The sequence below is a fragment of the Arvicola amphibius genome, chromosome 10 (assembly GCF_903992535.2).
Source record: "Arvicola amphibius chromosome 10, mArvAmp1.2, whole genome shotgun sequence".
Taxonomy (NCBI): domain Eukaryota; kingdom Metazoa; phylum Chordata; class Mammalia; order Rodentia; family Cricetidae; genus Arvicola; species Arvicola amphibius.
In genome coordinates this window covers 79,571,351-79,595,685 of record NC_052056.1, presented here as the reverse complement: position 1 = coordinate 79,595,685, position 24,335 = coordinate 79,571,351, and the positions used below count along the sequence as shown (strand labels likewise).

General features: G+C 43.8%; 2 protein-coding genes across 12 annotated transcripts in view; one reads left to right on the top strand and one right to left on the bottom strand.

The window, feature by feature from the left end:
* Positions 1-5,405: 5,405 nt before the first annotated feature.
* On the top strand, positions 5,406-9,537 carry LOC121677329 (disintegrin and metalloproteinase domain-containing protein 1b-like). The gene is made up of 3 exons (XM_042055835.1): positions 5,406-5,441; positions 5,673-5,819; positions 7,132-9,537. Exons 1-3 carry the CDS (start codon positions 5,406-5,408, stop codon positions 9,535-9,537), a joined length of 2,589 nt encoding a protein of 862 aa, XP_041911769.1.
* Positions 9,538-9,948: 411 nt separating this feature from the next.
* Tmem116 (transmembrane protein 116) overlaps positions 9,949-24,335 on the bottom strand; it is a 60,652-nt gene continuing 46,265 nt past the window's right edge. For 10 of the 11 annotated variants that reach the window (XM_038346342.1, XM_038346345.1, XM_038346336.1 and 7 more), the window contains 6 exons: positions 21,354-21,403; positions 19,347-19,430; positions 16,926-17,064; positions 15,343-15,487; positions 14,841-14,914; positions 13,755-14,239 (listed from right to left, as the gene is read on the bottom strand). In XM_038346342.1, coding sequence (XP_038202270.1) covers positions 14,033-14,239; positions 14,841-14,914; positions 15,343-15,487; positions 16,926-17,064; positions 19,347-19,430; positions 21,354-21,403 — 699 coding nt within the window. In that variant the 3' untranslated portion in view covers positions 13,755-14,032. Of the gene's footprint in view, positions 10,209-13,754; positions 14,240-14,840; positions 14,915-15,342; positions 15,488-16,925; positions 17,065-19,346; positions 19,431-21,353; positions 21,404-24,335 lie in introns of those variants that run through there. The other variant, XM_038346337.1, reaches the window with a different exon arrangement.

The window sequence follows — 24,335 nt, the reverse complement described above, 5'->3', positions numbered from 1 at the left end:
GATGAGGGCTTCTAAAGACCTGCATGTCCGGAGAGCTAAGGGGCAAGAGCTCACAGTTATTCCTTCTGTGGAGCAGCCTAAAGGTGTGCCCTGATGATCACCACTGACATGGATGAAGGAAAGAGGCCCTTGAGTTTCCCATGGCCTAGCTTTGCTTGCATCTCAGCACCTAGAAACCATACTTCATTTCCATGAGTAGGTTCTCCACTGACTCCCAGGACTCTGGTGTCTGGTGCTATCTAGAAGACACAATCCATCTTCTGAGAGCAGCATTCTGCAAGGGCTCCAAATACCCAGCATTGACTCTGCTTCCCACAACACACTGGCCACAGGACTCCTAGGTGTGTGCACGTCCTAGACCCAGCTTAGGCCTCTACTTTCCACCACCACCTCCGTCTCCTCATCCTGGCTGTACAGATAGATCACTTGGCATCCCTGTGGCCACCCACCACTTCCATGTCCTTTCTGACCTTCTGGTCCCATCCATGTTCACTTCCCAAGGCAGTTACAGACCCATGTTTCATCCCCTTAACCCAAATTATCTTAAATGTTTTTCATTGCTGTGCCAGAGCCCCACATGATGCAGCTGTTTCCCTGCTCTCTGGACCCCTGTGGGTCTCCTATGTACTCACACTCTTCTATGATTCATAACTTACCCTAGGTGGGAGGAAAGGACCAAAGGCAATGAGGGTCACTGCTGCTGCCCGCAAGCCTGCCACTGGGGCCCATCCTGAGTCCTCCCAAGCACTGCAGCAGCGTATGAGGAGCCAGGCAAAAGCTGTGACTTGCAGCCCTCTCTGCATATCTGAATCCTTCTGATGTGAACCACATGGCCACTTCACCGTCTTCCTTTCACAAACACTGAAGAGAAGGCTTGCTCTGCACCTGTCCCTGAGTGCTAAAGGAGGCATCACTCTCAGATTAGCCTGAGAACAGAGGGGTCCTAATGTGGTGTACATATACATGCAGGCAAAATGCTCATCCAGATAAAAATTTTAAAATCTAAAAAATGATCTATAAATGTAATGCAATTTCTAAAAAAAGTCATTGACTTTCCTTCTAAAGTACAAAAATTTACAAAATTCATATAGATTGGCACACACTGAGAAAAATGTGTCCCACACAAATAAACAAGAAAAAACATAGGATATCCAAAACCAATACTGAACCAAAGCAATAACAGAAAAGTACATTATTCAACTGTCATAGTAATCAAAGTAGCAGACTAGGAATGTAGCTCAGTTGGCAGAATGGTTACTTAGCATGCAGGAAGCTCTAGGTTCAATCCTACAATAGAATAACAACCTCTCTTTAGGAATGCTGGCTATGAAGTTCCCAGAGACCCCAAACCATACAGGTCATGCTATTGCTATGGGTTACCACCAGGACCAGAGAATAAGACCCTATAACAGAAGACACCACACATCTTGGTTTCGTGATAGAGAAAAACTATGCTCCAGTTTAGCTAGAGACTTCCTTTCTAACTACAGTTGTAAGCTGCTCTGCAGGCAGCTGCAGGACTGTTGTGTCTTGGATGCAATGTCCCTCTCTAGTTTGGGTATTTGAACCTTGTATTCTAGTTGATGGCTGGACTCGCCGGAGGAAGTATGCCACTGGAGGCAGGGTTTGATGTTTATTATTATCATTATTATTATTATTATTATTATTTTGTTGTTGTTGAGACAGACAGGGTCTCTATGGGTAACAGCCCTGGCTGTCCTGGCACTTGCTCTGTAGAGCAGGCTGGCCTCAAACTTACAGAGATCTGCCTGCCTCTGCCTCCTGAGAGCTGGGATTAAAGGTGTGCACCACCACCTAGCTTGGCTTTGATGTTTTAAAAGACTCCTGCCATTTCTAATTTGCTCCCTCTCTTTTTTTCCTGCTTATAGTTTGAGATGCGAGTCCTCAGTTTTTTATGTTGCCATGCTGGCAGCATTTCCCCATTGTCACGTGATGGCTAGTACTACAATCTCCAAATAAACCCTTCCTTCTGTAAATTGCCTCAATCATGGAGTTTTATCATAGTAACTAAAACAAAGAGAAAGTCAGCAGTCTGCTCCCCAGCTTCAGACTGTTCCCGGCGTAGTAACAACTCAACAAGCTCCCTGGTACAACAGCGGCAGAACTCTTTGGGGTAACCAGCTGATGTGGGATTAGATCTGATGCATGCCCTGAAGGAGTAAGATCATGCCAGTTCTGTGGACCTGGTCAAAAGCCATTGGATGGGGAGGTCACAGGACCTAAGGACACCTCTTATACTTAATTTTATTAAATGGACATGTTGTAAACTGTCTGACAAACTTGTTTACACTCATAGGCTCATGCTGTCCTCAGCCTTGATCAAAGCAGCTGCTCTCTGCAGCATGGTGACAGCAGGAGAGACACTGTCAGGGTGCTGAGGATTGATGGGTGCTGGTGTCACTCCCTCCAGGGGTCCTAGCATATCACAGAAGGGCCTGAAAGAATGGAAGAGCCCAAATGGACGGCAATAACATGGTTGAAGTGCTCAGAACTCAAACTAGCTGCAGTTACCCAAAGAGAGTTTGACCAAGTGTGAGCTAGTTAACATTCAATTATAGATGGGGGAGGTACTTATGTGGCCCATCCCACTCAGAGAAGCTCATGACTGTGGGAGGAGAGGAAGCCATTGTCTTCAGTGATGCAGTCACTGGTGAGTTCCCTACGCTCCAGTGGATAGCATTTCATGCGTGCTCACGTGACAGGCCCTGCTTAAACCTAGTGGGTCTGAGTCACAAAACAAATACAAAACAATAAGACATGAACTGGGGATGAGGACCTGATGGAGGAAGGACTGGCAGGGTAGGAAGAGGGAAAGAGGATGGAGGGTGAGTGTGACCAGAATATTATATTCATACATAAAGCTGTCAAAGAATTAGTTGAAAAGCTAACAAAGAAAACTGGGTGTGGTGATGTGTGTCTGATTCCAGCTCTTAGGTTGTGAAGAAAAAAAGATAATCCTGAGCTACAAGAGACCTGGTTTCAATAAAAGGGTGTGTGTGTGGCTGGAGAGATGGCTCAGAGGTTAAGAGCACTGGTTGTTCTTCCAGAGGTCCTGAGTTCAATTCACAGCAACCACATGGTGGCTCACACCATGTAATGAGATCTGGTGCCCTCTTCTGGCCTGGAGGTATACATGCATACAAAACACTGTATAGACAATAAATAAATAAATCTTGGGGCTGGAGAGATGGCTCAGAGGTTAAGAGCATTGCCTGCTCTTCCAAAGGTCCTGAGTTCAATTCCCAGCAACCACATGGTGGCTCATAACCATCTGTAGTGAGATCTGGTGCCCCCTACTGGTCTTCAGACATACACACAGACAGAATATTGTATACATAATAAATAAGTAAATAAATAAAATTTAAAATAAATAAATAAATAAATAAATCTTTAAAAAAAGGCAAGGAACCAGTATAAAAATAGATACAGAGACAAATTAAATGGACAGAGAAGCACACACAAAGTTAACACACATGGTTAAGACACCACAAGATTCCTTCTTTGAGGCTTTGTTATGGTAAGCACATTACAAAGAACAGCAGGCTGACCAGTCATAAAAATACTGCTTTCAGGCCACCAGCATGACATCTGACAAAGGTGCCAAGAACAACCAGCAGAAAAGACAGTCCCATCAATAAACACTGCTGGCAAAATTGGATAAACTTATGTGAGATAATTATGCTGAATTATACCCTCTCAACATATGTAGAAATCAACTCAAAATGAGCCAAAAAAGACTAAATAGGGCCTGATGTGTGGCTCAGGCGGCACAGTGCTCACCTAGCATGCATGCACGAAGCTCAAGGTTTGATCTCTGGCACCAAATAAACTGGTTGTGGTGGTGCACACCCATGACCCTAACACTTGGAAGACAGAGGTACAAAGACTACAAGCTCCTAGTAGATTATAGGCCGGTCTGGGATACAGGAGTTCCTGTGAAGAAAGAAAAAGAAAGAGAGGGAGAATGGAAGAAAAAGAAGGGCAAGGTGAAATGTAAAGCCTGAAACCTGCCAGGTTACTGGTGGCGCACACCTTTAATCCCACTCGGGAGGCAGAGGCAGGCAGATCTCTGTGAGTTCCAGGCCAGCCTGGTCTACAGAGTGAGTTCCAGGACAAATTCCAAAGCTACAGAGAAACCCTGTCTCAAAAAACAAAAACAAAAACAAAACAACAACAACAGAATCCCTGAAACACAGCAGCGGGACGACATAGGGAAACACTTCAAGGCATTGGCATGGAGCGGCAGGTCTCGGCCAGTGGGTCAGGAACCCTTTGGGGGGGTCAAATTATCCTTTCACAGGGTTGCATTTTATCCTCAGTAAAATTACAAAATTACAGTTATGAAGTACCAATGAAATAATTTTATGGTTGGGGTCACCACAACATGAGGAACTGTATTAAAGGGTCACAGCATTCAGAAGGTTGAGAACCACTGCTCTAGACAATGATTTCTTTCCTAAGAATTCTTTCCAAAGACTTGGGCAAGTAAAAATAGAGTAAGTGTCTATCAAACTACAGAGGCAAGACAAAGACTGTGGAACCTGAAAAAAAGACCTGTAAACCATTCATCTGATAAGGGCTTAAATTTTGAAAACATATGATCATACAACGTTGAACACTAAAATCAAATTAATACAAATTTTACAATGGGTTAAGGAATCCAAGAGACACTTCTCCAGAGAACACACAGTTGTGTGTGTAGCTCTGAGGCAGTGTTTGCACAGCACATACAAAACATACATTTGATTTCCAGTATGAAGAATCTGGAGGAGTAAAAGAAGGAGCTAGGGCACATGGTAATGGGCCAGAGACGGTAGTGCCTGAAACCCCATCACTTGAAACACAAGCAGGGGGCCAGGGAGCTTTTTTTCCTCTTTCTTTCTTTCTCTTTCTTTCTTTCTTTCTTTCTTTCTTTCTTTCTTTCTTTCTTTCTTTCTTTCTTTCTTTCTTTCCTTTTCTTCCTTCCTTCTTTTTTTCCTTCCTTCCCTCCCTTCCTTCTGCCTTTCTTTTCTTTTTCTTTTTTTGTTGCTTTTCAAGACAGGGTTTCTCTGTGTAGCCCTGGCTGTCTTGGAACTCACTTACTCTGTAGAGCAAACTGGCCCCAACTTACAGGGATGCACCAGTCTGTGCCTCCTGAGGGCTGGGATTAAAGGAATGTGCCACCACCCCTGACTGAAGCAAGGGGATTTCTAATTGGAAGACACCCTGGGCTACAATGGTTATTTCCACACTAACCTGTGATTCATCCTGAGATATCTCAAAAGATAAACATTCTACCCAACAAAACCTTCAATCACCAACAAATGTATGAAACAGTGCCCAACCACAGTGGTTACTGAGGCGTTAGAAATCAAATCAGGAGACCAAAACCAAACACTCATGCAATGGGAAGGGAATTTGTACACCTTGTTGAAGGGGATGTGAATAGCACCGCTATTACAGAAAACCCTATGTAGAGTCCTCACAATACACAAGGATAGGATCTATAAGATCTAGCAACTCCACAATTGGTTGTATTTCTGAAGGTGGACAATTATACCAGAGATATACAGCCAGCTTACTCACTTGCTATAATGTAGAGGGAACTGGAGGTCACACCAAATGAAGTAAGTCAGACAGCAAGAGAAATAACGTGTGTTAATCCTCTGCAGAAACTGAAACGTTTAATCTTGCTAAAGAGCAGAGTGAGTGGTGGTCACCTGAGGCTGGGTGATCACCTGAGGCTGGGTGGTGGTCACCTGAGGCTGGGTGGTGGTCACCTGAGGCTGGGTGGAGGAAAGGGAGTAGAAAACAGTTCTGTAAGATTCACAAACACAGAGAATTGCTTCTAGGTTTAGTTCCAGTTTTTGGCAGCACTGTGGGTAAACTGTTAAAACAATGTAATACTCTTCAAAGTTAGTCAAGAAGTATGATATCCCCAACATATAATGGCAATTAATACTTGAAGAGCTAGAAATACTCCCCACTTTAATTATTGTGCATTGTTTACACACACAGAATTAATGCAATGCATCCCCCAGGGATACACAAATATATCTTGTGAGAACTTAATGTGTGTCTGCACGCATACCTGCGTGAGTTTATGGGACTCTTGTGCATGGAGGCCAGAAGAAAGGCTCACACAGGTAATCCCATCAAATGTCAGGACTAGGAGGAAGATTAAGAGTTTCAGGATAGCTGGGGCTACACAGCAAAACCCTGCCACATAAACAAAGAAACACATACAATCCACACATAACCCTAGAGGATCAATGTGTCAGGTGACTATCAAGAGGGGGACGCCTTAGAGATGCCAGCCACTGTGGACACAAACACACATATGGGGAGGGTACCCAGCCATCATCCACAGCATCTGAGAAGCCAAATCTAGAGACAGAGTGACTAGTGTCTTCCCCACAGGCTGAAACACAGTTTAGGGAGTTAGCTCACTGGCCTGATCTAACAGCCTGGTCTCCCCTCTCTGAGTGCGTTAGGATGCTCCTGTCTATTGAACAAGGGCTTTAGAGGTCAGGACACAAATAACAGAGTGTGTGCACCTAAGGTACCTCCAGGATACCTGATCTGGAACATCTGGGGTTAGCTGAGCAACTGACAACAGGAAGAGTGGGAGAGCCGTGGGGGAGGGGTGTTCTATATGGCCCTGCTGAGTGAGCCGTGGAGATGTTATATCCTCTTTCAAGGTGGTCTCACGTTATAGAGTTCAGAGTCTGTCACCGTACATCCTCTCCATCTTGTCAAAGGAACTGATCGATGGAGCACTAGAGCTGACTCTGAAAGAAGCCACCAATAATGGAGGCGATCTGAAAGGGCACAGAGGTCAGAGACACCAGGACGAGACCCAGTTAGCAAGCTAAGTTCACAGAGGTGGGAAGTAACCACTACTTAGCTACCCAGTATAGCTAGGAGGGTAATACCAGGGGCTCAGTGTCGGGGAGAGTGGCTGCCACCACTGCTGCTTAATACACAGGCCCATAGCATCAAAATATTCAGGAGGGCCATGGTAGACAGGGTCACAGTGATACACTCAGCCTCCTCTTTCACTTCCAAGGAAACCCTATGTGGCTCTGTATAAAGGTTGCAGGAGCACTTTAGACTTGGGCTTCCCAGAAGGAGAGGCTAAGGCTGGGGCAAATGTCAGAACATTCGTGTGTCAGGCTGGTGGCCATGTTGCTCCTGGTGCTGTTAATTTTTCTTCCAAGTACGTTCTGTGACATAGGATCCGTATATTACTCTTCCTATGAAACGGTCATCCCCAAGAGACTGCCAGTCAAGGGGAGTGAAGATCCCAGAGGAAGGGTGTCCTACATGCTGTTGATGCAGGGCCGGCAGCAGCTGCTTCACCTGGAGGTAAAGGGAGACCACTCTGTGAGGAACTTCCCAGTCTACAGTTACCACAATGGCGTCCTGGGGCAAGAAATGCCTCTTCTCTCACAGGACTGCCACTATGAAGGTTACATGGAAGGGGTGCCAGGCTCCTTTGCCTCTGTCAACATCTGCTCAGGCCTCAGGGGCATCCTGATCAAGGAGGAAACATCCTACAGCATCGAGCCTATGCTCTCCTCCAAAGGGTTCGAACACATCCTGTACACTGTGGCACATCAGTCTCGAGTCTCCTGCAATGTCATTCCCAGAGACAGCCCAGGGGACACTAGCCAGCAACAGAGGAGCAGGAAACCCGATGACCTGCAGGAACTCTCTGACTTGTGGTCACATACCAAGTATGTGGAGATGTTTGTTGTGGTCAACCATCAGCGGTTCCAGATGTGGGGCAGCAACGTCACCGAGACGGTCCGGGCAGTAGTGGACATCATTGCTCTGGCCAACAGCTTCACTAGGGGACTAAACACAGAGGTGGTGCTGGTGGGCATGGAAGTCTGGACAGAGGGAGACCTGATAGAGGCCCCGGTGGACCTGCAGGCTACACTGAGGAATTTCAATCGCTGGAGACGGGAGGAGCTTCTAGGCCGTGTCAGACATGATGTGGCACACTTGATTGTCGGGCATCACCCAGGAGAGAACGAGGGCCAGGCGTTTCTCGATGGCGCCTGTTCTGGTGGGTTTGCAGCAGCTGTGGAGGCCTTCCATCATGAAGATGTCCTGCTGTTTGCGGCACTCGTGGCCCACGAGCTGGGGCACAACCTGGGAATCCAGCACGACCACCCAGCCTGTGCCTGTGACCCTAAGCACTTTTGCCTCATGCACGAGGATATCGCCAAGGACAGTGGCTTCAGCAACTGCAGCTCTAACGACTTCTACCGTTTCCTCCATGACCACAGAGGGGCCTGCCTGCTTGACAAGCCTTGGCACCAAAGCCGCAAGAGCAGAGATGTCAGTTGTGGAAACGGTGTGGTGGAGGAGTCAGAGGAGTGTGACTGTGGTAACAGCTGTGCCAGTAACCAATGTTGTGATGAAAACTGTAAATTTAAGCAGGGTGCAGAGTGTAATAATGAACTTTGCTGTTTTCAATGTAAATTTAAAAAGAAGGGACAGGTTTGTCGTCCTGCTGATGGAATTTGTGATCTCGAAGAATACTGTAATGGGACCTCTGCAGTGTGTCCTGAGAACAGGGTAGTGAGAGATGGCTCTGTATGTCATGAAGTTTACTTCTGCTTTGAGGGTCAGTGCCTGGACCCTAGCTCTCAATGCTCACGTATTTTTGGGTATGGTGCAAAATCTGCCTCTGATGAATGCTACAGTTCCCTAAACAGCAGAGGGAACCGATTTGGAAATTGTGGGCCTTCTTCTGAGTCTCCAGGAACATATATTAATTGTTCAGATCAAAACAGTCTATGTGGGAAACTTATATGTACAGAATTACGCTTCTTACCACCAATCAAACACAAACACACACTGATCCAAGTCCCTCACAAAGTGAACTGGTGCTGGAGCATGGATGCTCCTGGTGATGAAACAGACATCCCTGACAAAGGCTATGTGAAGAACCTGACCAACTGTGGCTCATATAAGGTGTGTCAGAATTTCATCTGTGAAGACAACGACACGTTCTCCACCTACCCTTCCTGCAGTAAGGAACTGTGTAGTGAACATGGAGTTTGCAATGATTTAGGGCACTGCCATTGTTCATATGGCTTTGCACCCCCTGACTGCAGACATAAAGGAACTGGAGGCAGTGTGGACAGTGGTCCCACTCCCGAACTGTCAGATGAAAATCCTTCAGAAGCTGAGAGTCAAAAACCTGAAGATGAAGGTAAAGACTTGGTACTTAACTTAAAACTGATAGTTCTTTCTGCTATTTTGATACTCACAATACTCTTTATAATTGTATGCATCATGATTGCGTACAGTAAGTCAGAGACTCCTTATGAAAGAGAGCCTTCAGAGTTAGAAAAGGTTCCAGAAGAGGCTGAGGAAGGGGAAGAGAAGGAAGAGGAAGAGGAAGAAGAAGAAGAAGAAGAAGAAGAAGAAGAAGAAAAAGAAGAAGAGGAAGAAGAGGAAGAAGAGGAAGAGGAGGAGAAAGAAACAGAAGAGGAAGAAGAGGATGAGGGAGAGGAATAACTAGGGGAACATAAAGCCAACAGCCAAGCCTCTTGCAGCCCTGAGAATGAGAGGCTCAGTAAAGCAAAGGCTGCACAAACTGCCAGCTGTGATCCCTCCCCGGGACTCCAGGGCCTACGGATACACTTGCAAGCGAGGCAGGAGGCTCTGTCCTTACCATTTGGTTGATGGGTGTTTCCATAGTCAGTATTTCAGTACTCTAGTTTTCATGTTTCATTTGAACTTGTCACATGTATCTTTGGACATCAGGTTCTTGTATCTTTGGGCTAATTCTTTTGGTCACCAGAAGCTGTATTTTAGGACATGCTTTCTTCCACATTGATTGTCTGGTGCTCCTGAATTTATCACCATCTCCAGGATTTTTATTCCAAGTAACAACTACCTATTATGTAAGGGTAATTTCCACAAGATTCAGTGTTCTGGCTTGCCCAAAAATATATTCAAGGGATGAGTCTTTAAATAAAACTCTTAACATTAGATATGCCTTCGGGTTCCTTGTAATGTATTTATTACGTTCAGTTCTGTAGCTGTGTGGTAAAGGCTGTACCTCATAAGGAAGAAGGCCTAACTTTGAATCTTGAGTTAAGAAGTCAGCATTACAGACATGAGCGACATCTCTAGGACAAAGAGTGCTTGCTGTACAGTCATGAAGTTCAGATTCCCGCACTCACCTGACAAGAGACAAGACAGGTATCTTGTACATGCCCATAATCCAAACTGGCAAGATCAGGAGGTTCACTGGAGTTAGATGGTTTCTAGCCCAGAGAATGCAAGCTCTAGGTTTAGGGAAAGAATAGACCAAGAATAGACCAAAGGAATAGGCCAAGAATCATAGAGGAGGACACTGAACACCTCTTCTACCCTGTATGCAGATGCGTAGGCACCCCCATCTGCACATACATGAGCACTAAACAATAAACAAACAATCACATATTGAAGAGGAAGCAGCAGCAGGCAGCACTAAGTAAGTATTGATGGTGCTGTTTGCCATAGTACCAGCTTTCTTCAGAAGGCTTAGCAAGGAGACTGAAAGTGTAAGGCCAGCCTGGGTTACTTAGCAAGACTTATCCGAAAAACAAAATGAAGCTGAACAGAATTACTTTATGTTCTGACTGTAGAAAGGACAGCCTTTCTCATAAGTCATCCTGCCATGTGTTTGCAGCATCATGAGGAAGAAGTTCAGTAATTGACGTGTTGATGCCACTATAGGACCACACTCCCCAACAGAGTGGCCACACCCTGCCACCTCCTCCCTGCCTTCTCTGGGCGCCTCTGGCCAGCCAAGTCCCCAGCACTTTCCTTAGTTTCCTAAAGCCAATTCCAGATTCTAGATGTGTCTTCAGACTTGAGAGGAACAAAGGGAAGGTACAGTGTGGAACAGATGCTGCAGACAGTGATGCTCGTGCCCAGGGGTCATGTTGTCCTTGGGGGTCCAGGAGCAGACCCGTCTCTCCTTGGCCTGACCTCACATCTTTTCTCATCCCATTAGTCAAATTGAACTACCTTGCTTGGAGTTCAGTTGAAAAAAATAAATAAAAGAAGGTAACCCCAAATTGATACAATTCTGTATTTGATGAAAACAAAGTGTTACTTTTGTTTGTTTTTGATATAGTGTTTCGCACATGTAGCCAAGGGACTGACTTCCAACTACATAGCCCAGGTCAGCCTCAACCTCAAAGTAATCTTTCTAACTCAGCCTCTGGAGTCCTGAGATTACAGGTGTAAGATATCACATGGAGATAAAAGTGTTACTTTTATTTGAAAAGGAAAATGGCTTACTGTTTCTCCAGATTTCTTCTGAAATGGAATTTTGTCATTATGATTAAGTGGAGAACAGCTTAGTCAAGTGTTTTTTCAAAGGGGAAAAACAGTTCTTTTTCCACCAATAGAAAAGAAGTAAAAATAAGCTTTAACCCTCCTTTGAGAGCCAGCTTCAAAATTCCCATATCATACCAATCATGCCTTCCCTGTGTGTGGGGAAAGGAGTCTTCCACTTCTCTATCCCATAAGCACATGCCCTGCACCATCTAGCATGTTATTCTAGAAGATGTCACCACTTTTGCAGGGGAAGCACTCCAACACCAGCCTTGATTCTGGGTCTTTGAAGTTTATGGACATAATGAAAGGATGAACTGTAATTAGAGGCATTTCAAAGGCTTATTTGTTTAATCAGAGCTACAGGCAAAAATTGTTTTTAAATATGAGAAAATCTTTTTTGTGATTTCACTTCATATGAAGGCAAATCTCAACTTCACTTTCTTAGAATGGTGTAAAGACAGGATTTATAGACTTGACTCAGATTACAGCTGAACTGTTTTTAATGTGGATAGGTAAAATCCATACTTGAGGTTGTTATGATGTTTACCATCATAAAAAAAAGGATTTTAAGCTGGGTGGTCGTGGTGCATGCCTTTAATCCCAACACTTGGGAGGCAGACACAGGCAGGTCTCAGTGAGTTCAAGGCCATCCTGGTTTATAAAGTGAGTTCTAGGACAGCCAAGGCTACACAAAGAAACCCTGTCTTTAAAAAAAAAAAAGAAAAGAAGGAAAGAAAAGAAAGGATTTTAATGTCACAAAAGTTGGGAAGACAATGAGGGAAAAAGAATGTGGTTTAAGAATGCTGGAAGGCAACCTCATCTGGAGGGACATGGCCTAGGAAGTGTGCTCAGATGCCAACCGTGAGCATGCCTTGTTAAGCCTGCACTGAGAATGCACACTCTTACAACGCTGGTCTCACCTCTGTGAATTCGTTGGATTCTGGATGCTCCTTCCTTTAACAAAAGATGTCTTCATTTCTCTTGCTCACCATGCCCTGTCTTCCCTTCTGTATTGGCTATAGGTCTCAGAACCCTTGTTCTGCAAATCTCTGTGAACCTATTTCCACATTTTACAAATCCTTTCCATGTTCATATAAATATATATTTGAGGACCATATTTTATAAATAAGCCTATTATTTTTTCTAAAGTGGGCAACTCACTAAGCCTTACATAGCAATGATTTTTTTTCTTGTTTTGTTTTTTGAGACAGGGTTTCTTTGTAGCTTTGGAGCCTGTCCTGAAACTAGCTCTTGTAGACCAGGCTGGTCTCAAACTCAGAGAGACCTGCCTGTCTATGCCTCCTGAGTGCTGAATTAAAGGCTTGTGCCACCACTGCCCAGATGATGTTTTTCTTAAATTATTCTTTATTACTAGAGTTCCAAGGCATATTAGTATATCCATAGTTATTTACACCATGTTCTTATAAATAGATATGCATTCTGTTTTGACTTTAACTATTATAGACTGAATGCAGACAAAACCCTCAAGTCAAGGCAAAGGGCTTTCTTTTGGGTTCTGTCAGCTAGTACATTTCCCACCACTCCCTGTGGCAGAATTTTTGACCTGGGTGTGCTCAGGAAACTCACTTTAGGTCACTTCTGTTCATTATATAAGGCTGTTTCTTCTGACCTAAATCCTGGAGACCTTCTGATCTCACTGTTACCTGGAAACACCACCAGTATTTCTGTGAAAGAAGTGCTCGGGAACTGTCTAGATACTGGGCTGACAGCCAATGTTGTGGAGAAAGCAGAAAGCTGCCTTGAGCTTGGTAGGGCTCAAGGAATATGATGTTGGGAACACTAAGAATACTAGGGCTGGCTGAGCTGTGGTGACTACTGCCTTACTACTGTCCTGGGAGCCATGGCTCTAACTATGGGACCTCTGTGGTTTTCATAGCAACTGTGACCAATTCCTCTCACCATGTATAGGACATACAATTCTGCCACCATAGCTCTACTGGTCACTAAGGAAGCTTTGCTTAGTCATAAATATTTCAGATGGATACAGCCACCAAATCTACTTATATTTTTAGATAAAGTTTTAAAAAATCAAGCTGGGCGGTGGTGGCTCATGCCTTTAATCCCAGTACTCAGGAGGCAGAGGCAGGCAGATCTCTGAGTTCGAGGCCAGCCTGGTCTACAAGAGCTAGTTCCAGGACAGGCTCCAAAGCCACAGGTGTTGAAAACAAAAAAAAAGTTTAAAAAATTCTATATAAAATTGTTGAAAAAACACTAAAATCCTACAAATGAGGTATATGGCCGAGAATTCTGGCTGTGTGGGCATTCCCAGGTCTCCATGCAGCCTCACTGCAACAGCCCCAACTGCACACCTGCAACTTGTTGCACGGCTTCCTACTTCCCTTGTTTTTGTGGAGCAGAATTTGCAAATGACACACATATATGTGAACCTGAAATTTATTTTTTTCTTGAAGAGATGTAAATAAATCTAGTATTTGAAAAAGTAATGAATCTCTTAGATAGAAAGTAGCTATATCTCCCTGAATGAGCAACTGGAGAGATCCTTCCTAATTCACCCAGAATTGTTACTGACCATAGCTTACATTCCCTTTTAGTTCTTCAGTCTGGGGTATGCCAGAAAAGATGGAGTGTTCCCTGCAGACCTGCAGAATCCACTCACATGAAACATTCACTTCCGGGATGTTCCAGTTCCATAGTTTCAAAGAATAGTGGAAGAGCTGGAAGCAAAAGCAAGAGAAAACTCCAGTGGGTCTAGGTTCCTGTTATAGAGTCTCTTCTGTGAGCACAGCAATGGAGTCTGAGTATCTGCATCACGGCGAGGTTCACGCTTTAGCTGCTGGAACTTGCACTGTGTCCAGCCATATATGATGCAGTTGATCAGACCCTGGGATGCTGCTGTGAGAGCCTGGAAGAGAGAAGAATGGTGGAGCTCAACCCTCTGTGCAGCGTCGTCACTGGAGCTGCTGCACTGTGCACGAGCTCATCTAAACTCTTCACACTGCGTCCTGCTGCGGACAGCTGAAGGCTGTCACACTTTTTAGTATTTATATGAGGACAAGAAAATGGCTTCAACTGCCAACTGTTCTAAAAAGTTTTCTTCTGATAATGGAGGAAAGAGGAAAAGCAAAAAATTCCTCTCCTGTTTTCACTCACTACACACAGGTAATTTGTGCCATGTGATTCACTCTGGATGGGAGAGCATCACCATCAGTGCCTCACAAGAATGTATACCCTGGGAGAGCTTATTCTACCAACCATATCTTCAATATATCAAAACAAAGTTGCCCAGAGATAAATGTGCTCCAAACTATACCCAGAAACACTTAGACTAGCCTTTCAGGAAATGGTTATATTCTTCATTAGTAACCATAAACATTAGATGTTCTCTTTTGCAATGCACAAATGAATATACTGAAGGAAAAAACCTGTGTGCCCTCTAAATGGCAGTGTGAGAGAACCAGGCACAAAGGTGCAAGACAAAAGATTCTGGCTTTGGAAGAGGTTACCTGGAGCACAGAGAAAGCCATGTGCAGGGAGGTGTCCTGTGGTTTGGTCAGCTCTATGATCAACAGTGCGGCAGCTGCAAATACACAATGTGTGAACTGCTGTCAGCTCTCAGTGCACACGCCTGCACATCCCATCAACAGAAGCTACAGGGAACTGAAGATCAGCACTGAGATTAACCAGTTATGTAAACCACTGAGACTTTGGCCTTGATTTCTGGTCTGTACTGATTAAAACTTGCAAATTAATGCCAGGTGGACTCGTACAGGTCTTTAATCCTAGCATTGAGACAGAGACTGTAGGTGTACCTCTGGTGAGTTTGAGGCCATTGCCACTGGGGTCTACATAATGAGACCTTGTCTCAAAAAATAAAGCAATAAGTAAATAAATAAAATTTACATACTGGTTAGGAATATACAGTCATGATTTTAGTGAGATCATTTTGTTTGATGAAACCCATACCCACTTCCTTCACCTCCCAATTCCTTTTACTAAGATACCAACCTGGGCCCCAGGAGCATACAAAGGCCACCGGGAAGAAGCGCACTCGCTGGCCCACAATGTAAATCACTGTCCACTGCTCACTCTCCAGAAAGCCTGTCGATTTCACAAGCTTCTTATACAATGACTGGGCATGGATGAGCAAGACCTAAACATGAGTGTAGCTGTGAGTAAGTAGGCCTGTGGCTTAGTCAAATTTCCCAACATCTTCGAAGGCTCACTCTGCAAGGAGTTCCTGCCAGGAAAAGTCACTCTCCTTCTTTACCATGAGAACAGACTTTGGAGAATTACCCAGTGGGAATTTTCATGTAGACAAACAGATACTAACCAAACTTTTAATTATGTTCAGTGTGTGAACATCATCAACCTCTGGCTTTCCCAACCTTAAACAAATCACAATATATATGGGAAGGCGTGTTGTTTTCTTGTAGAGGTGGGAATCAAATCCACAGACTTGTATATAATAGGCAAGCATTGTACTCATAACTTGCATTCCCATCCAGGAAGTTAAAGTGAGTTCTAACTAGTCCATCTCTTAAAATATCTTATTAGTGATTCTTTGAGACTATGTTTTATACTTCATGCCCTGAAGTTTATCAGTACAAAGGCTAATACTAAATTCTCAACTCTGAGTAAAAAGGAGTTTTAAAAAAATCTCTTCTCGCTCGGCAGTAGCAGCGCACGCCTTTAATCCCAGCACTCAGGAGGCAGAGGCAGGCAGATCTCTGTGAGTTCGAGGCCAACCTGGTCTACAAGAGCTAGTTCCAGGTCAGGCTCCAAAGCCACAGAGAAACCCTGTCTTGAAAAACCAAAAGAGAGAGGGGGGAGAGACAGACAGAGAGAGAGAGAGAGAGAGAGAGAGAGAGAGAGAGAGAGAGAGAGAGAGAATCTCTTCTCAGTCAACCAATGGTGGCGCACACCTTTAACTTGGAGATAGAGGCGGGAGGATCTCTGAGTCTGAGGCCAGCCTGGTCTACAGAGTGAGTTCCAGGACAGCCAGGACTAAAGAAATTGTCTCTGAGGTTAAAAAAAAAAAAGAAAGAAAAGAAAGAAAAAAGAAAAACCCGTGCTTTCATTATCTGGGAAATTAAATCAAAGCACAGGTTCTATGTCACAGAATGTCACTTACATAAAGGATACATCCATGTTGTGTGATCTTTCTACTCTGGGTCCTCATGGGAATCAAAGAAACACATTAATTCTAGAGTGAACATGATTGTCACCTAACTAATATAAGCTTTTTTTTTCCTGCTTATCATATGATTTGGGGAAGTCTAAAAAACAAGGGCAGTAATTACACTGTCAACAAATCCTTGTCACTTCCTTTCTTCCTTTTTTTTTGGAGAAAGAATTTCATACACAGCCCAGACTGGCTATATGAAGCTAAGGATGACTTTGAACTTCTGATTCCCATGCTCTCACGCACTCTAGGGAAGTGTTCTACTAGCTGAACTACACCCTCACAGCCACGGTCACTTCCCTGGTGCTGGACCATGGGAAAGGCCTCTTGTAGTGTTCCAGTCTTGGAACACGGCCTATCTCTCTCTGTCCATCCTTGAAGCAGTAACAAACAGGTGGTACCATACCATGATGAGGAGGAGGCTGAAGAAAAAGCTGGCCAGGAAAACAGTGACACCATAAAAATAGAGCATACTGCAGACAGATGTGTTGGTGGAAGGCAGGGGTTCGATCATGGCTGACGGAGGCGAGTGCATTAGGAGACACCTGGGAAGAGATGATGTGACAAAGACAAGAGAAACAAAACCAAACCTGAATGTCTCAGTGAGGTCACTACTGCTGTGATAAACACATGACCATAAGCAAGCAGGGGATGAAAGGCTTTATTTGGTCTACTCTTCCACATCTTAGTCCATCACTAAAGTAAGTCAGGGCAGCAACCTGGAGGCAGAGCTGATGCAGAGGCCATGGAAAGGTGCTGCTTACCAGCTTGTTCCTCATGGCTTGCTCAGCCTGATTTGTTATAGAACCACAGACCACCAGCTCAGGGGTGGCACCACTCACAATTGACTAGTCCCCCCAACATCAATAACTAATGAAGAAAATGTCCTATAGGCTTGCCTGCAGCCCAATCTTATGGGGGCCCTTTCTCAATTGAGGCTCCCTCCAATCTGAGGCCATTAGCTTGTGTCAGGATGACAGGAAACTACCCAGCACAGTGAGTAACGGGCTCTTACCTATCACTATAACACCCTGTTCCTTCCCACAAATAAAATACCTTGAGTCACTCTAGACTGTCTATTTCCTTGTGTTTCTTCAGCCTGACTACATCATATTATAATATCTAGAAACCATTTCCAAAACAAGCAATTTTTTTGAGACAGGGTCTGATGTAGTCCAGGCTAGCCTCAAACTAGTAAGTAGTTCAGGTTGGCCTCGAAACTCTGACCTCCTGTCTCCATCTCCTATGTGCTGAGGTCAGGTGTGCACCACCACACACACTATATGCAGCTCTGGGGATCCAACTCAAGACTTTGTGTAAGTTCAGCAAACATTCTACTGCCTGAGCTAGCTACATCCACAAGTAAAAGAAACAGTTATGGCTAAAGAAGCTCCATTTTATGCTAGGTAACCATTTTGGTACCCACCAGTTGTCTGTTGATGACTCCAGTCCCTGGAAGATAAGTTCCCAGTATAAGAAGGAACCAAATTGAAGCCATTTTGAATAAAAATTTCATCTTGAAAAGCAAACTGAAATAAAGTTTAAGTTCCCAAGACCTCCCTGGGTAACTGACATCACTAGCATCCTGGCTGGCAAGGTGAGACAGGAATGGTGGGCATGCTGCCCCGCTACAGTTGAGTAGAACAACCAGTGAGAGCAGGCAATGGACCCCAGAGCAGTGTCCCTAGGAAAGTCCCTAATCTTTCATCCAGGGTGGCGGAAATACAAGTGCAACTCGGTACAGACATTTGTGGTTTCTCTGTTTAAATACTTGATCACATAGCAGAGACAGTGCAAAAAAAATCAATCGTGTCACAAGGACATGTGCTCAACTATATTCACAGCAGCTTTGTTTGTCATAGCCAGAACCTGGAAACAACCTAAATGCCCCTCGACCAAAGAATGGATAAGGAAAATGTACATTTACACAATGGAGTACTAACACAGCAGAAAAAATAACGACAGCTTGAATTTTGCAGGAAAATGGATGGAGCTAGAAAACATTATTTTGAGTGAGGTAACCCAGACACAGAAAGACAATTATCACATGTACTCACTCATAGGTGGTTTCTAAACATAAAGCAAAGAAAACAAACCACAATCCCAGAGAACTTAGACAACAATGTGGACACTAAGAGAGACTTACATAGATCTAATCTACATGGGAAGTAGAAAGTAGAAAAAGACAAGATCTCCTGAGTAAATTGGGAGCGTGGGGACCTTGGGGGAGGGTTGAAGGGGGAAGGGGAGAGGCAGGGAGGGGAACAGATAAAAATGTAGAGCTCAATAAATATCAATGAAAAAACAAAATTAAAAACAATATTTGCTGAAATGAATGCTCAGTGACACAGTCAGCTCCCAGGTCTGTACTGTTGGATCTTGCTTTGCATGAGTTATTGTGTATTTTGGGTTGTTTGGGTCTTCTTGGACCCTACCAGTACCCCTAACTCAGTGATACCTACCCAAAAATGTACAGTCATTGCTTTTGTTGTTGTTGTTTCTGTAACTTACTTATGCAGACACGCAAAGATTGTTCTGAGGTGCTTTAACCACTTAACTTGGCAGAACAAAACATTTTTATTTGCTTACATAGATATTGAAGGTCTTCATGTGGTTTCCTCTTTAATCATCTTTCCCATAGCCCTCCTGCATAGCAACCTAAAATTTGCTTCAGAGATTGTTCACCCTGCTAGCAATTAAACAATACATATTTTAATTATAATGGTATTGAATCTATGGTCTTTTCCCAGAAGTCATAAACACCAAAACAAAACATCTTGGCTAGAAAGTATGCAGAACATAAAAACCCGAGTTAGTCCTTCCTTACCTGTGGCTCTGGCTAAAGTTGTGGAAACATTCATACACATTGCCCAGACAAAATACAGGTGTCATCAACAGCAGAGGTATCAGGCTGAGAGGAGAAAATGTATTATGCAATTATCCAGAAATGTTCATTCCCTTCTCCCTTTTGTAAAATAGTCTCCTCCTCTGACTAGATTACCCCGCCAATTCCCCATACCTGACCTACATGAAGAAAAACATCTCAAATACCATAGCTATCCTTATTTTCTATTTCCCAAAGAACTTCATTGTAAAGTGGACTTTATATCTAACTTGACCTCTTAATAGTTTCTTGAGAATCTTTGGAATTATAGCCAGATAAAAATCTGCTAGGTCAGGCAGTGGTGGCACACACTACTTGGGAGGCAGAGGCAGGCAGATCTCAGTGAATTCAAAGCCAGTCTGAGTTAATTCCAGGACAGCCAGGACTGTTTCACAGAGAAACCCTGTCTCCAAACCCAAAAGGAAACAAGAAAGAAAGGGAGGGAAGGTGGGAGGGAGGTAGGAAGAAATCTAAGGGATGGCAAGGTGGTTAGGTAGTTGGCTCACTAAGTGTTTTCTATGAGAGCATGAGAATCTCAGTTTGATCTCCACCACCCGTGAAAACTCAGGGCATGGTAGTGCACCTGTATGCCTGGGCTAGTGATGGGGCAGGGACAGACGGATCCCTGGCGCTCACTGGCTAGCTAGTGTAGTCAACTGGTGAACTCCACGTTCAGTGAGAGACACTGTCTCAAAAAACAAGGAGCAAAGTGAAGACTAAGATTCCCAACACCTGCTTCCATGTACGCATACTCCCCACATGCAAATACACATAAAATCTAAGTGGGAGTAAAGAAAACAAATCAGAATCTAAGCGATGTTGGGTGTGGTGGTGTAGGCTTGTAATCTTAGCATGTAGGAAATTGAGGCAGGAGGATCTTGATTTTGAGGCCAGTCTGAGCTACTTAGCAAAACTTTGTCACAAAAAAGCAAAACTAAACAAAATTTACATGAAAAAATCTACATGAAAGAAAACAATGGAACTGCCATGAGGTGGTGGTGCACACCTTCAATCCTAGCACTCAGGAGGCAAGAAGTAGGATCTCTGTGAGTTTGAGAGGCCGCCTGGTCTACAGATTGAGTTCCAGGAGAGCCAGGGCTACACAGAGAAACCGTCTCGAAAAACAAACAAACAAAACTATAGTAGACCAGCTCTGCATGGTCTACTTCACTCTGCAGTGGCCAGATTAATTCCTGTCCTTACCTTTCCTGTGTGCTTACTCTTTAAACAGACAATTGTTTATCCACTTAAAATACAGCCACTGACCTAGAAGGGACTTGGGAGCAAAGTTATAAAGTCTAAAACCAATGTGACCATTTCTTTGTGTGGATCTGGATTCTTTCTGGACTAGGATTCTCACACAAAGGAGGACTGATCTTGAGAGGGGCTCAGCAGGTAAAGCTAGAGGACTGGAGTGGGGTACAGTGGGATGCCCAGGACCCACATAAAAAACTGATAGCTCTTGAGGTCAGCCTGTTTTCCAGCACACTGGAAACAGAGATGTGAATCACCAGGATAAGATAGCTTGATCCAACGAGCAGGTATGCTGACAAGCTTTCTTGGTGTATAAGAGAGAGTGATAAATGAAAGGAGCTGACATCAAGTTTCCTTCACATGCAAGCATAGAAGTATTCACCCGAAACATAAGCATATATATATATATATATATACACACATACATAATATATATATATATACATACATACTCACATATATACAAATGCAAGAAAGAGGTTCGTTCAAAGCCACAAAGAATTGGTGTTATAGAGTTGGAGCTAAAACCCAGCTCTCTAATATCAAACTAGGGAAAGGAAGAAAGTAATCAATAATTATGTTTGTTGCTTCCTATCATTTAATGCTCTATAAAGACACAGGAGTGACAGTGGAAATGAAGAGTAACAGGGCATTTGTTCCTCTGTCACCTTACCAGGAAGAAAAAAAAAATCTTACCTTGACAAGATGAACACTATGTGACTACTTTGACAAGTATGACTCATCACCTATGAAAAGACAAGAAGTGAAAAATGTCAGGACCAGCGCCAATCACCAGTAAACACACACACACTTCCAGTAGCCCTGCTGCTTTGTCAGTCATATTGTTTATAGAATCCATCAAAGTCAGTTCCTTTAGTATAGATAAAACACTGTCATGTTTTATCTCTATTACTATGCTAAAGAGAAACAACAACAATAATAAGCCCAGAAGACTACAGAAAGTAATTTAATCCAAAGCTTGAGTGCTGAAACAAATTCTTTTAGGAATGAAGGCATATTTGAAATCGTAGGATGTTTTATTCTTTTAGCCCAGAAAGGCACGGATGAATGAAGCCATGTGTAAGTTGGCCAGCACAAAGTATTAATAGGATAGTATGGACATGAGAGAGTCAGAGGAGCCCTTGGATATAAGACTATGCTAGAGTACGGAACATTTAAAATCTGGAGACTTAGGAGACAGTTCAGTAGATAAAGTGGTTTTTGAGCAAGCATAGGAACCTAAGTTCAGACCCTAGCACCCACACAAGAAACCATAAGCAGTACTTGTCTGCAACCCTAACACTGTAGAGGAGGCAAGGGAAGACAGACAGACCCTAGGGGCTTCACAGACTAGCACAAATGGCAAATACCAGGTTCAGTAAGAAATATCTCAAAAACAAAAAAGGTGGAGAACGTTAAGTGGTGGTGGCACGCACCTTTAATTCCAGCACTCAGGAGGCAGAGGCAGGCCGGATCTCTTTGAGTTCAAGGCCAGCCTTGTCTACAGAGCAAGTTCCAGGATAATCAAGACTGTTTTTTTTGGGTTTTTGTTTGTTTGTTTGTTTGTTTTTTGGTTTCTTGAGACGGTTTCTCTGTGGCTTTGGAGCCTGGCCTGGAACTAGCTCTTGTAGACCAGGCTGGTCTCGAACTCACAGAGATCCGTCTGCCTCTGCCTCCCGAGAGCTGGGATTAAAGGTGTGCGCCACCACCGCCCTGCTTAGTCAAGACTGTTATATAGAGAAACCTTGTCTTGAAAAACAAAACAAAACAAAAAAGGTGAAGATCAACAGAGGAAAGCAGCTGGTATTGACTACTGATCTCTACACACTGATGCACAGGCACACACACTACACATACACCACACACAGAGTATGCTGCATTACATAGGGTGATGGAATATGTATTTATCATAGATAAGTCTTGGGTTCAAATCCATAACACTCCCAGACAGACAGATGAATACTCCCCACTTGCATCAGAGACTAAACAATTTGCAGCAGCATAACTGCTATCATCATAAGCATAACTTGGTATCATGATGGAAACTTCATGGCCTATGGCTTTGCTTTTCACAATTGGCCAGTGGAGCCCCAACTCAAGCCCTGGGCTTTGAGTGAAGTCATGGGCAAAGCTCTGGGAGCTGCTGTGCTTTGAGGCACTTATCACCCAAAAAGAAGAAAGCAAACTCCCAGCTCTTTGCTTCCCTACAAACAAGCATAGAAAGGGGTAAGTAGCCACAGGCCCTTCCTAACTGGAGAGATCATGCAAGGTTAAGGTGCAGAAGACACCTATGCCTGTGGAATGCCCAGAGTGGGCAAGATAAAATAGCAGCAGAGTGGAGTTTTTGTTGTACACAGCAGCTACTATCCGCACATAGCTACTTACACTAAAACTAAATAAAATGAAAATGTCAATTCCTGTCAGGCATGATGGCATATGCCTCCAAGACCAGAATTTGAAAGGCAGAGGCAGTAGGATGGCTGCAAGTTAGAAGCCAGCCTAAAGTACATGGCAAGTTCTAATACTGCCCCAGCCAGGGCTACAGAGTAAGAGACTCTGGTTCAAAGCCTGAGTTCCCCCATTTCAGTTCCTTCATTTTGCAGTTACATTTCAAGCGCTCAGTGGCCACTTGTGGCTAGTAGCTACTGATACAAACATACTTGTTACCAGTTGTGGTGGTATACTCTGTTAGTCCCAGAGAGAGGGAGGACAGTGGCAAGCAGCTCCCTGTGAGTTCAAGGCCAGGCTGGTCTATATAGTAAAATCCTGCCTCCAAGAAGTTTCACTGAATGCTTTTGTAGAGACTGTAGTATCTTGTTTGTGATGCTGCTTATGGGTACTTTTCATGTTTCATTTTCATTTATTTTTTTACCCTGTTTTCTGGGAAGTGAGGACCAGAGAAAAAAAGAGAGAACATTATTTGTTCCTACCCTTTCTTACCAGTGACTGTCTTAAACAAAGCTAAAAAAAAAGGAAAATCCGGGTGGTGGTGGTGCGTGCCTTCAGTCCTAGCAGAGGCAGGTGGATCTCTGTGAGTTCAAGGCCATCCTAGTGTACAAGAGCGAGTTCTAGGACAGTCTCCAGAGCTACAGAGAAAGAAAAAAAGAAAGAAGGAAAGAAAGAAAGAAAGAAAGAAAGAAAGAAAGAAAGAAAGAAAGAAAGAAAGAAGGAAAGGGAGAAAGGGAAAGAAAGAAAAAGAAAGAAAGAAAGAAAGAAAGAAAGAAAGAAGGAAGGAAGGAAGGAAGGAAGGAAGGAAGGAAAGAAAGAAAGAAAGAAAGGGAGGAAGGGAAAGAAAGAAAGAAAGAAAGAAAGAAAGAAAGAAAGAAAGAAAGAAAGAAAGAGAGAGAGAAAGGGAAAGAAAGATGACATTTTCATGATCACAGGATTTTGGTGTTGAAGAGGCAGCATGGATTATAGAGATTAATACTGAACTTTATGATGAAAACTTGATGCCTAACTGTCTCGGCTACATAATGAGCTGTGGGCCAGCATGGGCTACATAGCAAGAGCCTTTTCAACAAACAAAACATGAGAGATGATGTACCCATGGCTATAAATCAGACAGTGACCCAGCCAGGCAGTAGTGGCATGCTCCTTTAATTCCAGCACTCGGGAGGCAGAGGTGGGTGGACCTCTGTGAGTTCAAGGATAGCCTGGTCTACAAGAGTGAATTCCAGG